The sequence below is a fragment of the Gossypium arboreum genome, chromosome 8 (assembly GCF_025698485.1).
Source record: "Gossypium arboreum isolate Shixiya-1 chromosome 8, ASM2569848v2, whole genome shotgun sequence".
Classification (NCBI taxonomy): domain Eukaryota; kingdom Viridiplantae; phylum Streptophyta; class Magnoliopsida; order Malvales; family Malvaceae; genus Gossypium; species Gossypium arboreum.
Window position 1 is genome coordinate 134,762,306 of NC_069077.1, and position 12,448 is coordinate 134,774,753.

The 12,448-nt window shown below is 32.6% G+C and overlaps 1 protein-coding gene across 1 annotated transcript; it reads left to right on the forward strand.

Annotated features, from left to right (window-relative positions):
* The first annotated feature begins 2,466 nt into the window (after window positions 1-2,466).
* Window positions 2,467-7,326, forward strand: LOC108468182 (uncharacterized). The gene is made up of 11 exons (XM_017769062.2): window positions 2,467-2,867; window positions 3,163-3,287; window positions 3,396-3,612; window positions 4,005-4,077; window positions 4,395-4,507; window positions 5,017-5,101; window positions 5,392-5,464; window positions 5,773-5,828; window positions 6,303-6,368; window positions 6,785-6,850; window positions 6,927-7,326. The coding sequence occupies exons 1-11, from the start codon at window positions 2,692-2,694 to the stop codon at window positions 7,005-7,007; spliced, it is 1,131 nt and encodes a 376-aa protein (XP_017624551.1). The 5' UTR covers window positions 2,467-2,691; the 3' UTR covers window positions 7,008-7,326.
* The last annotated feature ends 5,122 nt before the right edge of the window (window positions 7,327-12,448 follow it).

A 12,448-nucleotide genomic window follows, 5' to 3' on the forward strand; every position in this document is an offset into this window, starting at 1 on the left:
TATTTTGCAACTTTTGCAATTTAGTCCTAAAAGTCCAATTAAACACTTTATCAGTAAAATTTTTTAACGATATTTTTACACAATATTTTAATCAATAAATAAACCTTAAAACTTAATCGAAATAAATTTTTTGACTTCGAATTCGTGGTTCTAAAACCATCGTTCGTTTAGGCCCTAAATCGGTACATTAAAGAACTTCGCAAATAAGCCCTAATAGGCAAATTAAACATGCAATCTATAAAATTTCTTATCAATACTCTAACACATGCATCTAATCACTCGGTAAATCATAAAAAAAATTAATCGAAATAAACTTTTCTATCTCAGATTTGTGCTTTCGCAACCACTATTCCATTTAGGCCCTATTTCGAGATGTTACACAACTGCTTGGATAGCTAAGACTAACCATCTCCTCAATTGGAATTGTAGACAATATAATAATCATTCTTAATATTTGAATCAAATGCTTACTTTGATTCATTTATGAGATTATGGACTCATGATTATCTATTGAAGTAAATTGTCTTTCTCGCAATATAAACATTCTTACAATGCCACTTATAATCAGTTTGAACTTAAACAATCAATAAGTTAATATTTGTTTGTCACAATTTCGCTATGCATGCAAAATATAAAAGACAAAAATACAAAAAACATAACAGTGAAATGTGAAATTTATTTATTCATTATTCAAGCACATAAAAAACAATTACATCTTTACTACAATATGGACACATTTCTTAACATGTGTAACATGCACTTAGTGGAGTAGAAGCAATAATGACAATATCAAATTATTAGAATTACTGTGACGATAGATAAGCAATCATTCACACATCCCATATTATCATAGTAACAATTATGTCATTAAATCACAAATTTCAATGTATTCAAAATATCATGGACTTAATTGAGTGAAATAAAACTCCAACCAATAGTTTGGGACTATACAATGACTAAATTAAGCAATTCTTAAAATTCTGATAAAACTATAAAATAAAGGTACACAGCCGTGTGGTTAGACCATGTAAAGGGCTTACACAGTCGTGTGGGCAGACCGTGTAGAGGGGTTACATAGCCGTGTCGGCAGACCGTGTGACAAATGTAAAAATTAACCTATAGGAGAGACACAGCCATGTGGAAGATCCATGGCTGTATCGTTCACGAACTAGACTAGGGTTTGCATGGCACATGGCCATAGGGGGTTGTGTGGTCTACACGCCTGTGTGGCCTTAAACCTACACACGATTTTCCCTAATTCATTTGATAAAGAATACACACCTTTCGTTGGGGGTCCAATCGACATTCCTCACAATCAAATTTGATCTGATTCCCCTAAATCAGGTACTTCAACGACAAATATATACAATTAACAATTGATATCAAAATTTGAGCAAGATTTGCAAAAAATTTGGCAAGAACCGTAAAAAATTGTTTAATCAAATATAGTATTAGCGTCGGATAAAAATAGTACAAAAATTAGGGATCTAAACATTGGAAATAAGATGTACTTACTGATTCTTGGTAGGGATGGTATTGACAGTAATTACATAAGATATTGACTCGATGATTATCTAACGTTTAACTAATATTAAGTGATATTATGTGGTCAGATTGTAATACGAAAAGGCAACTTGTATTAGTAGTTGAATCTAAACATGTCCTATTATCATTAGTCAAATCGAAAATGAGCAAACCAATTGAAAGACTAATATGTTGTCTATCAAATTCAATTGGGGAGATTTTTTGTCTTGAACATTAGAGTGAATGACTCTTAAATGATAGAGACATAGATGTGATTGACTGGATTAACAGTACATCGGACAAGACCTAGGTAGAATAAATCTTAAATTCGTCTATGGATTTATTTATGTGTGACATTTATAGTGTGACATGTCTTAATCCTAAATGGATGATAGACTATGTATATGTGACTCATATACTTTGATGTAAGTAAAAACTTGAGTTCATATATATAAGGAACCGAAAGCTGGTGCATTGGGTATAGAACTCTTGCAATATGTAACATCATTCACAATGGTGAAATTTATAGCCTAACTAATAAGTAAAACATTCTTTCACCTACATTACATAATAAATAAAGCTAAATATAATCACGAGTCGTTTATCTTTATGGTTATTAACTTGATTACTATGTGATAGTAATTAATTTTTGATGAATTAGATATAATGGTTGCTATAAGATAAAATAAAATCAAATTGAGAGAACGAATTTATCTAAAAAAGATTAAAGATATCTTATAAAACTATTACACTTACGATAATGTTATTGAATGAGCACTAATTAAGTAATTTTTATAATTGTATTTAATTAGAAAGAATTTAGTCACAATGTTATAGTTGAATGATTTGTGACTAAATAAATTTATAATTAAAAAAATAAAAAAATTGTAAATTATAAAATAGTATAGAATTAGGAACAGCTTAATCTTGAGATTCATTACTGCCCCTCTTAAAATCCTGTGCAGGGAAATCTCGACGTCACTCCCAATTTGTGTAACAAAAATCAGAAAGAAAAAAAAAAAAAAAAAGAACAGTATATCCCATTGTTTATTCCAGTACGCCCCGCACCAATCAAACTAAGCCAAATTCACCCCCGCCCTTCCCTTTTATGAGACCTTGCATTTTCCTACCCAAAACATAACAATCCAGTTTCCAAGCTTCCCAACAATGTCAACCATGGTGGTTTTCTCCTTTGCCTACTCCTTACACCCTTCAATACCACTTCTCTCTTCATTCCACCCTTCACCACGCCCCCATATCCAAACCCAAACTGTTTTCTCTCACATTTCTCGACCCAAACAATTAAAACCTTTCCACTTCTTTACAAGGCACTCTTCTTTTAGGTAACTTCCATTCCTTTGTTTGCTTTTATCAGTTTCGGTTTTTTAGCCTTTGTTATGGTATGGTTATTAGAGAGTAATCAAAGCCTAGTTGAGCTCAAGTTCAATTCCAAATTTGGTTTGAGCTCAACCTGGAATTGAGTCTCGAAGCTTGGATCGACTCGAGATACTGTTCGAACTTGCTGGATTAGGTTGGATTAGACTTGTTTACCTAGAAACTGTGTCTAGTGAAAGTTAAATGTTACACTTTATCTAAATAATCCATGGATCTTTGTCAATTCATATTGTTAAAAAACAGGATTAGAAGTTTTCAACATGAAGATGATGAAAACATTGGTAATGTAGAGCCAATGGGTAAGCTAGATAAAGGAGATAGAACTGATGATGACGAGTTGCCTGAAAATCAAAATCGCAATACTGCAGGTAAACATGACAATTCTTGTATTTTCTAGTGTAATTATCATGTTTAAAACATTTTTGTATATAATTTTTGACAAGCTAATGATTTTGTATCATATAATATTGTCTCAGGGAGAAGAAGTTCTTTTCTGGCAAAATTAGCCATCGCATTAGGCGTGGCAGCAGCTCTTACTGTCATATCATTTGGCATAAAAGGAGCTAGTTTTGGATCATTGCTTGGAGTTCAACGCCTGGCTGAAGTTTCACCCTCTTCAACTATGGATACCACTGTTGGTTTCACTTTCAAAGCTTTTGGTTATAGATTTATGCTTCCTGAATATGCACCAGGGTATGCCTTCTGTGCTTGAATTTACAATAAACTGCAGTTCCATCTCTTTTATAGTTTTTATCTATGTTACTCCGACTTTTTACTTTGCTTGAAGTATTTGTGTCCGGTATACAGGTATCATAGTATGATACTTCAAAGTATATGAAAAAACTTCAAAGAGAAAAACCCTTATCCCACCCTCAACTTTGAGTCCGGGTAACATAGCTTTGAGAGGCCTGTCAATAACAGATATTTAGAGGGTCTTTGAAGCATCATATTCTCATATTTATATCTGAAAATTTGTTGGATATGAATACAAATGAAGAGCTGAGGCTGTGCCTATGCTTCCCACATATGTATTTCATTTACTAAAATGGCTCTAAAGTACCTTTTACCTACTTGCCATGTTTCAGATGGATATACTTCTGGTTGCTTATGGCTGCTGGTTGTGGACTTTTCATTAGTGAAGAGGCTTTAAATATTTGGGTCTGTCCTTTGCATTGGTACTTAATGTTTCACTAACTCAAAATTTTTGCTACCTCTTTTTTTGCTTGCTATGTTGTTCAGATTCTTCATTTTTCTTGAAACATTTGTGTGTGACACTCGTATCCAATACATGGATATGGGAATATGACCATCATGGATCTTCTAAATACATAGACAAACATAGAAAATCTAATTATAAATGTATTTGACACTTACAACTAATTAAAATAACATAGTTTCCTTTTATTAGGTTTTTTACTTTAACTAAGCACTCTCTTTTGAATTTTAACATATATATCTGTTTTGGATAAATTTAGGTTGGCATAACTTTGGCACGGTTACTATCATTGGATGGAACATGGCATTCCTTTGTTGAGTCTCTCTCAAGAAATGCCCCATACATAATATCCACAGTTCTTTGGGTATACTGGTTAGTGATTGCCTTATCTTATTATTTATTTTAGTTGTGTTTTGTAACTATGTTGCACAGGCTTTTCATTTTCTCTTGAAATATAAAACTTTTTTCCAGCTGATTGGTACGGGGCTATGACCAATAGGAATCCTCCAAATACATGGAAATACTTGAAAAAAATCTTAAACTGTTTCAGACACGTACTCGAGTCTGCGTAACATAGAATGTGATTATCAACTTAGATAAGAATACATTCTTTGAGTGTTGACTGTTAATATGATCAACTAGGCTTGTCTTGAATCAAAATCTCTAGGAAATTGAAGTTCAAGTATCCCAAAGCATAGAGATTTTCATGTTGTTAAATTGTGAAATATTTGGGTCTTTTGACATCTTATATTAAAGTTACCCTTCCATCTATAACCAATTCATTTTGCATTGTATGCTCATGTTTTTTATTCCTTTTTGGTTGTCTGTTATTCCTAAACGATTTTCTTTCTTCGTTGCTTAAACGCAACTTGAAAATTTAGGGGAGTTTGCATCAGTGATATGATACCATTTTACCTTGGAAAGCTGTTTAGAGAAAGTGGAGCATCTGATGATGTTTGTTCAAAGGTTTGTTTTGTTCTTTTAGGGTTCAGGATTTCTATTCACAAATGCACATACTTATTAGAGATGTCGTAGGTAGTGTGTATTTAGATATTTGCGGATGTTCCATTCATTTTTGTTGCTGACTTGAATATAGTTACTCTTTACAGCAGAAGCAAATATTAACCTTTAGATATCCATTATCCTAGTTCGTTTTACTTTTATGGATAAAAGTACATTCTATTCCGAGCATGTACTTTTCCTGCATTTGCACAATAATCATGTATATCTTTTCTCAATGTTGATGATGACTACAGTTAGGAATCGGTGAAGAGAAGGTTTTGCAAATCAGACGCGCTGTTCAAAAATATGGCAATCTCATAGGCTTCAGTGAGTTACAAGAGCTTCTTTACTCTGCTCTTTTTGTTTTGCATATTCGGAAGTATGATATTCATGTCTGACATATATCCGGCTATGGATATAGTCATACAGAGATAGTCTCTTTAAAGATACTTAAAATACATAAAGAAGCTTTAAGAAAATCTGGATATACCCGTATCGAACATATATATTTTTAACATTTTAGAATATTTTTAATCATATTAGACAAATTTCTTGAATTATGTTTGAGGTTTTAATGTACATGTTTGTGGAATTAAAATTTACGTTTTCTAGTGGTCCTGTTTTTTGATCTGCAGTAGAGCGATTTTCACTCGGAGTAAGAAATCCCACAGCTTTCCTCGCAGGGTCTCTGGTTAGTAAATACTTCTATATTTCTCTACACGATAGTGTTGACTATGTACTCGGAATTGAGTGTGAGTATACTTGTGCCTGGCACAAGTATATTTAATTTTATTCTAAGATTTTATTTATTTGGAGTCTTTGGAAGATTATATTTGCATACTCATGGTTGAATACAACCATACAAATGCTTAAAAGAATATGAAGAGTCGGAATGTCATAGAATATTGGTGCCTTAGTAATGAAGTTTACATTGTTGTTTGACATGACATTTAATTGAAGATAGAATGATCTAAACCTATATTTCTCGGACTTTGTTTTCGTTGTTGAAGTATTCGTGTATGATACTTATGTTATATGAATATGGTATATGACCTTCTAAGAACTCTCCGTATCCAACACTCACATTCGAGTCCAAATAACATCCGTATCCAGCCTATAAAATTGTTTTTTACAACTAATGATTACAATGCTGCATCTAATGAAGGGAATATCTCCTGAATTCTTCTTTGCTGGAGTTTGTTGTGGTGGTTTGGTCACTCTTCCAATTCAGGTCAGTCATTTTCTGTTGGCATTAGTGTTATTTTGCCCATGTATTATGGTATTTGGATTTCGATTTTATGTTGCTCCGATTTTTCATATTCACTTTTAGTTTTCCTATAGCGTCTAACACGATCCTGACGTATGGGAATATGACCCATCCTCTAAATTCGTGAAAAAACTCGGAAAATTTAAATATATCCATATCAAACACAAATCTATATACGCCACTCACACTCGAGTATGAGTTTTATCAAATATAGTGTTTTGTCTATATGGTATACACCTATGATTATGATGGGCTGCTCATCGAACTACTCGTGTCTGATTCATATCTCGAATATGATACACCTGATTTTAAGTAACATAGTTTTAACTTGTTATCACTCGGAACTAATGCTATATTCTCTTTGGTTATCTGGAATCAAGCTTGGAATTGGATTTTTGATGAGGAAACGCCCTGTATTTGCCCTGGCAACGGTCGCAACCGTAGTGGTATAACAGGTTCTTGGTGCTTCTCCAATGTTTGATTTTTTGTAAATAGAAATATCTAATGTAAAATATCATACAGGGAATTTGGACTGTGTTTCCATATGTTATGGCTGCTTCAACTGCATTATTCCTGTGCCTGCGGCGCCGTTACTCGTCCTAGCTCGGGTCTTACCAGTTCAACTGTCGGTCTGGTTTTCATTCTTTGTTTGCAATAGAAGCAGAAGGCATAGCACTGAAAATCTGTCCTCATTTGCTATTTCCAATTTAAATATTCATTAATTTCCATATTCTGGTGGCGGAAAATGTATATATATTGCTCAAATTCGGTTACTTCTGTTGAAAAATTTGATCTCTTTATACGGTTAAAAATTAGCGTGATTGACAGAATAACCAAACAATGACATGTGTGCCACATGTGCCTCATGCTAATGCATAGGGTTAGTTTTTAACAGTAAAAATAGATGAAATTTTTAACAAAATGATTAGTTTACTTATTGATCTAACATATGACGGCTAATTTCTCCATCTTTTTTAAGTATAGAAGTCAAAATACAATCCAATTTATAGTATAGAGTTAGAAATTTCCTTTTTAGTTCATTGTATTCTAGCAATCGAGGCTTGCAAATGCAGAGTCCTTTAAATTAAAATGTGAAATCCAAAATAAAAATTTAATCTGTGCAATATTTGATTTTAGTTGATGGAATGTGCAATTTAATATTTTAGTTATAGAAATTATCTTTCTTTTTATTTAAGTTTAGTTTTTTTAAATTTTATAATTTCAAATTTTATAAAATTATGATAATTTTATTTTTATTGCAATTTATATATTAATAAGAAAATATGTGGTGTGAAATAAATTTATAAATTATACTTATAATAATTCATGAAAATTGATTGCGTTACCAATTACTTTACTCTTAAAAAAACTTAAAATAATCATTTTAAATAGGTTTAATATATAATTTGGTATTCGAGTTTGACATTTTTTTAATGTAATACTATGTTATTTTTTGGTCTAATTTGGCATATGTATTTATCAAAAGTTATATATTCGGTATCTAAAGATAACGGTTTTAACTTTTAGTGTTTAATTTAGGTTTTACGGTTGATTTGGTGAAATTTAAATTATTAGGTTTGATATTTTCATGATTTGTTAATAGAATAAATTTAGCGTAAATTGTGAATTTGTTTAATTTTACATTTAATTTGTTAAATACAAATGGATGAGATTTAATTCGGGTTTTAGGATGGATTCGATGAAAGTTTATAATTATCTATGAACTTTCATGAAATCAATTCTAAAACCAGAATTAAATACTTAAAAGCTGACACCGTTATCTTTGGATATCGAAATATATAATTTTTGTCAAATACATGTACTAGATTAGACAAAAAAATAACACATGTACCACATTAGAAAAAAAAATGTCAAATTCGAGTACCAAATTATATATTAAACCTTTTAAAAATATAATAATTAATACAAATTGGAAAAACAATATTTGAAAGGTAAACCTCCCATTAAAACAATGTTTTTAATTAGACTTATATTTTATTTATATAAAAAAAAAGATGAAGTTAATTAAAATAATGAAAGTAAAGACTAAAATTATCTAAAATTCCATATTCTAGTCAAACTGTAAGATTACCTAAGGAAGATATGATATTGAGATTACTTCTTATATCCTGAAACATTAACACTATTGAAAATATGAGATTATCTCTTTATGTTAATGTTTAAAATCCAAATATGGTAATCACATTTTTAAAATCTTATATTACTACCGAAATATAAGATTCCATTAACTAAATGTCTCGTAAAATGAATTAAACTCATTAAAATTAGGGTGCTATTGTAGAAAATCTTATAGTACCATGAGAATGTAAAGTTACTAAAGAAAGAGGTGGTACTAAGATATCTGTATTCCAAAATCTTAACATTATTGAAAATATAAAATTATTAACTTAAAAGTAAACTTTGAAATCATAAAAGCAAGTTGATATATATATATATCAACTTGCTTTCTTTGTTTTAGCATACAGATTTTCATGTTTTTTTTTCTTTGTAAATTATAAGAAAGGAGGGTGCCGATAAAGGTGACATGTGCTTTTTAGCCCACAAAATAATGAAATACTAGTTTAGTGACTCTAAAATTATAAATTTGTAAGTTAGATAAAATTACATTTTAAACTCTAACAATATATACTTTAATTATGACCTTTAAAAATGATAAAATATCAATTTAATCTCTTCATAGAATTATAAAATTGTAAGTTTGACTCCTTCCAAAAAAAATTATAAATTAATTTTATATATAATATAAAACCAACACTTTTGAGAGCCATTAAAATGAATACGGTCATAATCGTCTTTTCAATTAAGTTCTTTTGGATTGATAAGATTTTGTAAAGGTATAATAGATGATTTTTTTTTTAATTTCTTTAATACACCTCCTTTTAACTAATATCTTTTTCCTCTCTCCAATTAATAAATAAATAAATCTATATTTATATATAATATAAAACCATCTCCTTTGAGAATAAAAGTAATAAAAAAAAACCTCTTACTCTTCAAAACCCTCTTCTTCTTACCAATGATAGTGTCCGTCGTGGTACCAATGATATCTTCTTACCACGGAGTGTTACTCTCTCCCTACCTAAATATCCTCTTACCAATGATAGCGCCCTGACACTATCCAATACAAGAATAACATGTGGTCAAACAGGATATTTAGGTAAGGCGCTATCATTGGTACCACTTCCCTAAATGTCACTATCAAGCCTCGAATTAAATGCTCTTAAACGTACTTGATGTCCTTCCAAAAGACTTGTACAATTCGCTTCAACATTATGATGATCAATATGTCAAAAGCTAACACTTTTAAGAGAACAAATGAAGATAGCCAAACAACAAAACATGACCCACCCACCCTATTAACAATTCAAATTGCTCAAGTACAAGAATTATACACCCACTATTTCACAACACAGAAGACCATAAAAAATAGAAAACGCCTTTTGAATGTTAATTTGTCAATTAATATAATATATGACACCGGGAATAAAAATATAAATACAGAAACACAAAGATTGAAGAAAATTGTATACATTTCAATAAAACGAAATGATGTATACAAAGAAAAAATTTGTACAAAATTATTATACAACGAGACCTTTTCCCTTGTCAAAAGAAGTGTTCAGATCTGCGAGACCCTTCCCTTTGTCAAGAAAGGTACCAAGATCAATGCCATCGTCACCATCATCATAAGAGCTGGAAACATCCTTGCTAACACCACCATCTGCAGTAGCTCCCCCAAATGGTCCTACCTCAATTGTAGCATCTTCAGGGTGTTGAAATTGATTCCAGTGAGAGCACCCCTATAGTATACTCACCTCCCGAAATAATGACAGAATTTCTTGCATTCTGATAATAGGAATGATTGCTGCCACGATATCTACGACCTTCTCGGCCACTTACCAACTTTTCAATTTTTTCCCTTCGACGAGCTTTTTCTCCACTCAAAGCCTAGATCCGCCTCTCCAACCTTTTATTAAAAAAGTTAAGGTGTGCCTCTAACTAACAAATTCTCCTATCTCACTCATGAATCTATGCGAAAAAATCCTTTGTCTCTTTTTGCCATTAATCTCTCTCGCTTTGAGGCACAACTTTTGAAGGTGTGTACCCCATACTAGCGAGAGCTCTAATGGCAGCTCATGTTGTTTACGCTATAAGGATTTTGGCAAGGACCTGACAGGAGTAGCCTTAGGTAAAGCATCACTGGAAGCAATTGGTCGTCGGAGGTGAGGCTCAGGACCTGTGAAGTCATCGATAACTATTCCCCTGGACCTTGCAAAAGGCTCTTACCTAGATGACTCGTTTTTCAATCGTTTCCTCTCAGAGTCCCCAACACCTTTGTTGGGCCTTTTTAACCTAGCCAAGGTAGCATTACTTACACAATACCAAAAAAAGGGGTTAACCCCAAAAAATATGCAAAATGGCAAGCATTATCTGAGAAACTGTTACCAGATTCATCGTTGTTAACATTAAGAAGTTCTGGAACACCCAAGTGGCTATCATCATACAACTAAGGAATAATTTGGTCAATATTTGGAGGTACTGCCGAATTGTGATTAGGTAGGTGGCAAAGCTTATTGACATAGCAAATGGGTTCCAAGGCCACCCCTCGCAAATATTTAGTTATCCCGAATCTAACGTGGGAGGGAAAGGCATATGATACGAAGGTATCGTCTCATCATTCTCGAACCATCCGTCATGTCTTGAGTTGTGTACTCCCTAATACCTCCCTCCTCAAGACAATATTTAAGGACGCCTTTCAAAGTAATTTTGAGATGGACCACCATAATTCCCTTTTGGTTTATCAATTTGAATTGGTAGGAACCTCCAAGAATGTCATGTAAACGTGGATGATAATAACATTTCCCAGTAGAAGGTCGTGTCTACTTAATAGGAATATTAAATCTTCTACCAAACTTCAGCTCTACTAGGATATATTTGTTGTAATTAATATGCACGGTCACCGTCTCACCATAAAACAGGTTCTCTATCTTAGGGACAAACTCGAATAACTCGAGAAGCCTATCTTTATTTAACTCTCACAAAAAATACGTATACTAAAACATCCGATCGAAATGATATATCCCCCTCTTGTGAAACATGAAAAATCCAACAGGTAGACACCAAGAAAGAATTGACAGTTGCCCTGCTGCCACATTAAAGTCATACAAAACGCCCCAAATGAAATCCAGAAGGGGAAGCGTAAAACCCACTTCTAGAAGAAACAATGGAAGGAAAAATCTTGGCCTTCCACCAGCTTTGCTAACATTATGTGATCTTTCCGAGGGGTCGTAGAACATGGATAACTAAGGCTAACAACAAGCTTGTCATTATCCCTCTCAGACCTTCTAGCAACATGTTAGCCAAATTTTATCGATGTCATTTTCTAACCCTTTCGATTCCTATCTCAATGGAGCACGTCCAAAACGACCACCAGCCTTACCTTGACTTTTGTCAAACCGTTCATCTCCCCGTAGCCATTTTTTAACAAAATTGCAAGAAGTAGCTTTAACAAGGATAAAAAGAAGCACCATAAGGTGAATCGAAGCAAATAAACTACTAAAATGTAAAAATCATTGTAGAAAATTAACAAAAGCAAGAAAACGGCCAGAAACAATTGCAAAAATTTCAAACAACAAGGAAGTAAAGTAATTTTGAAGAAGACAACCCGGGATATATATATAAACCTATCTCCCAAAACGCATCGTTTTGAAGGATAATTAGCAACCAAGGGCAACTCATCGCCTGTCTAAAAAGGTTGTTGATCATCATTATCACCACTCCCTGAAAATACAGTCCTTAAAGTACATTTATGGCAAAACCTCAAACATTTGGATATAATGTTTCCCCGTGAAATAAAGCCACCATCTGGAGCGACCAGGAAAAGAGAAAGTTATTATATCGAAGCGCATCGAGGAAGGCCACTCCTCTTGACTAAAAAAAAAAGGGAATATTTTTACCCCAATTTCTGACAAGACACATGGCAAGCTTAGAAGACTCCTGAACAGTAAGCCTACCACCAGCAA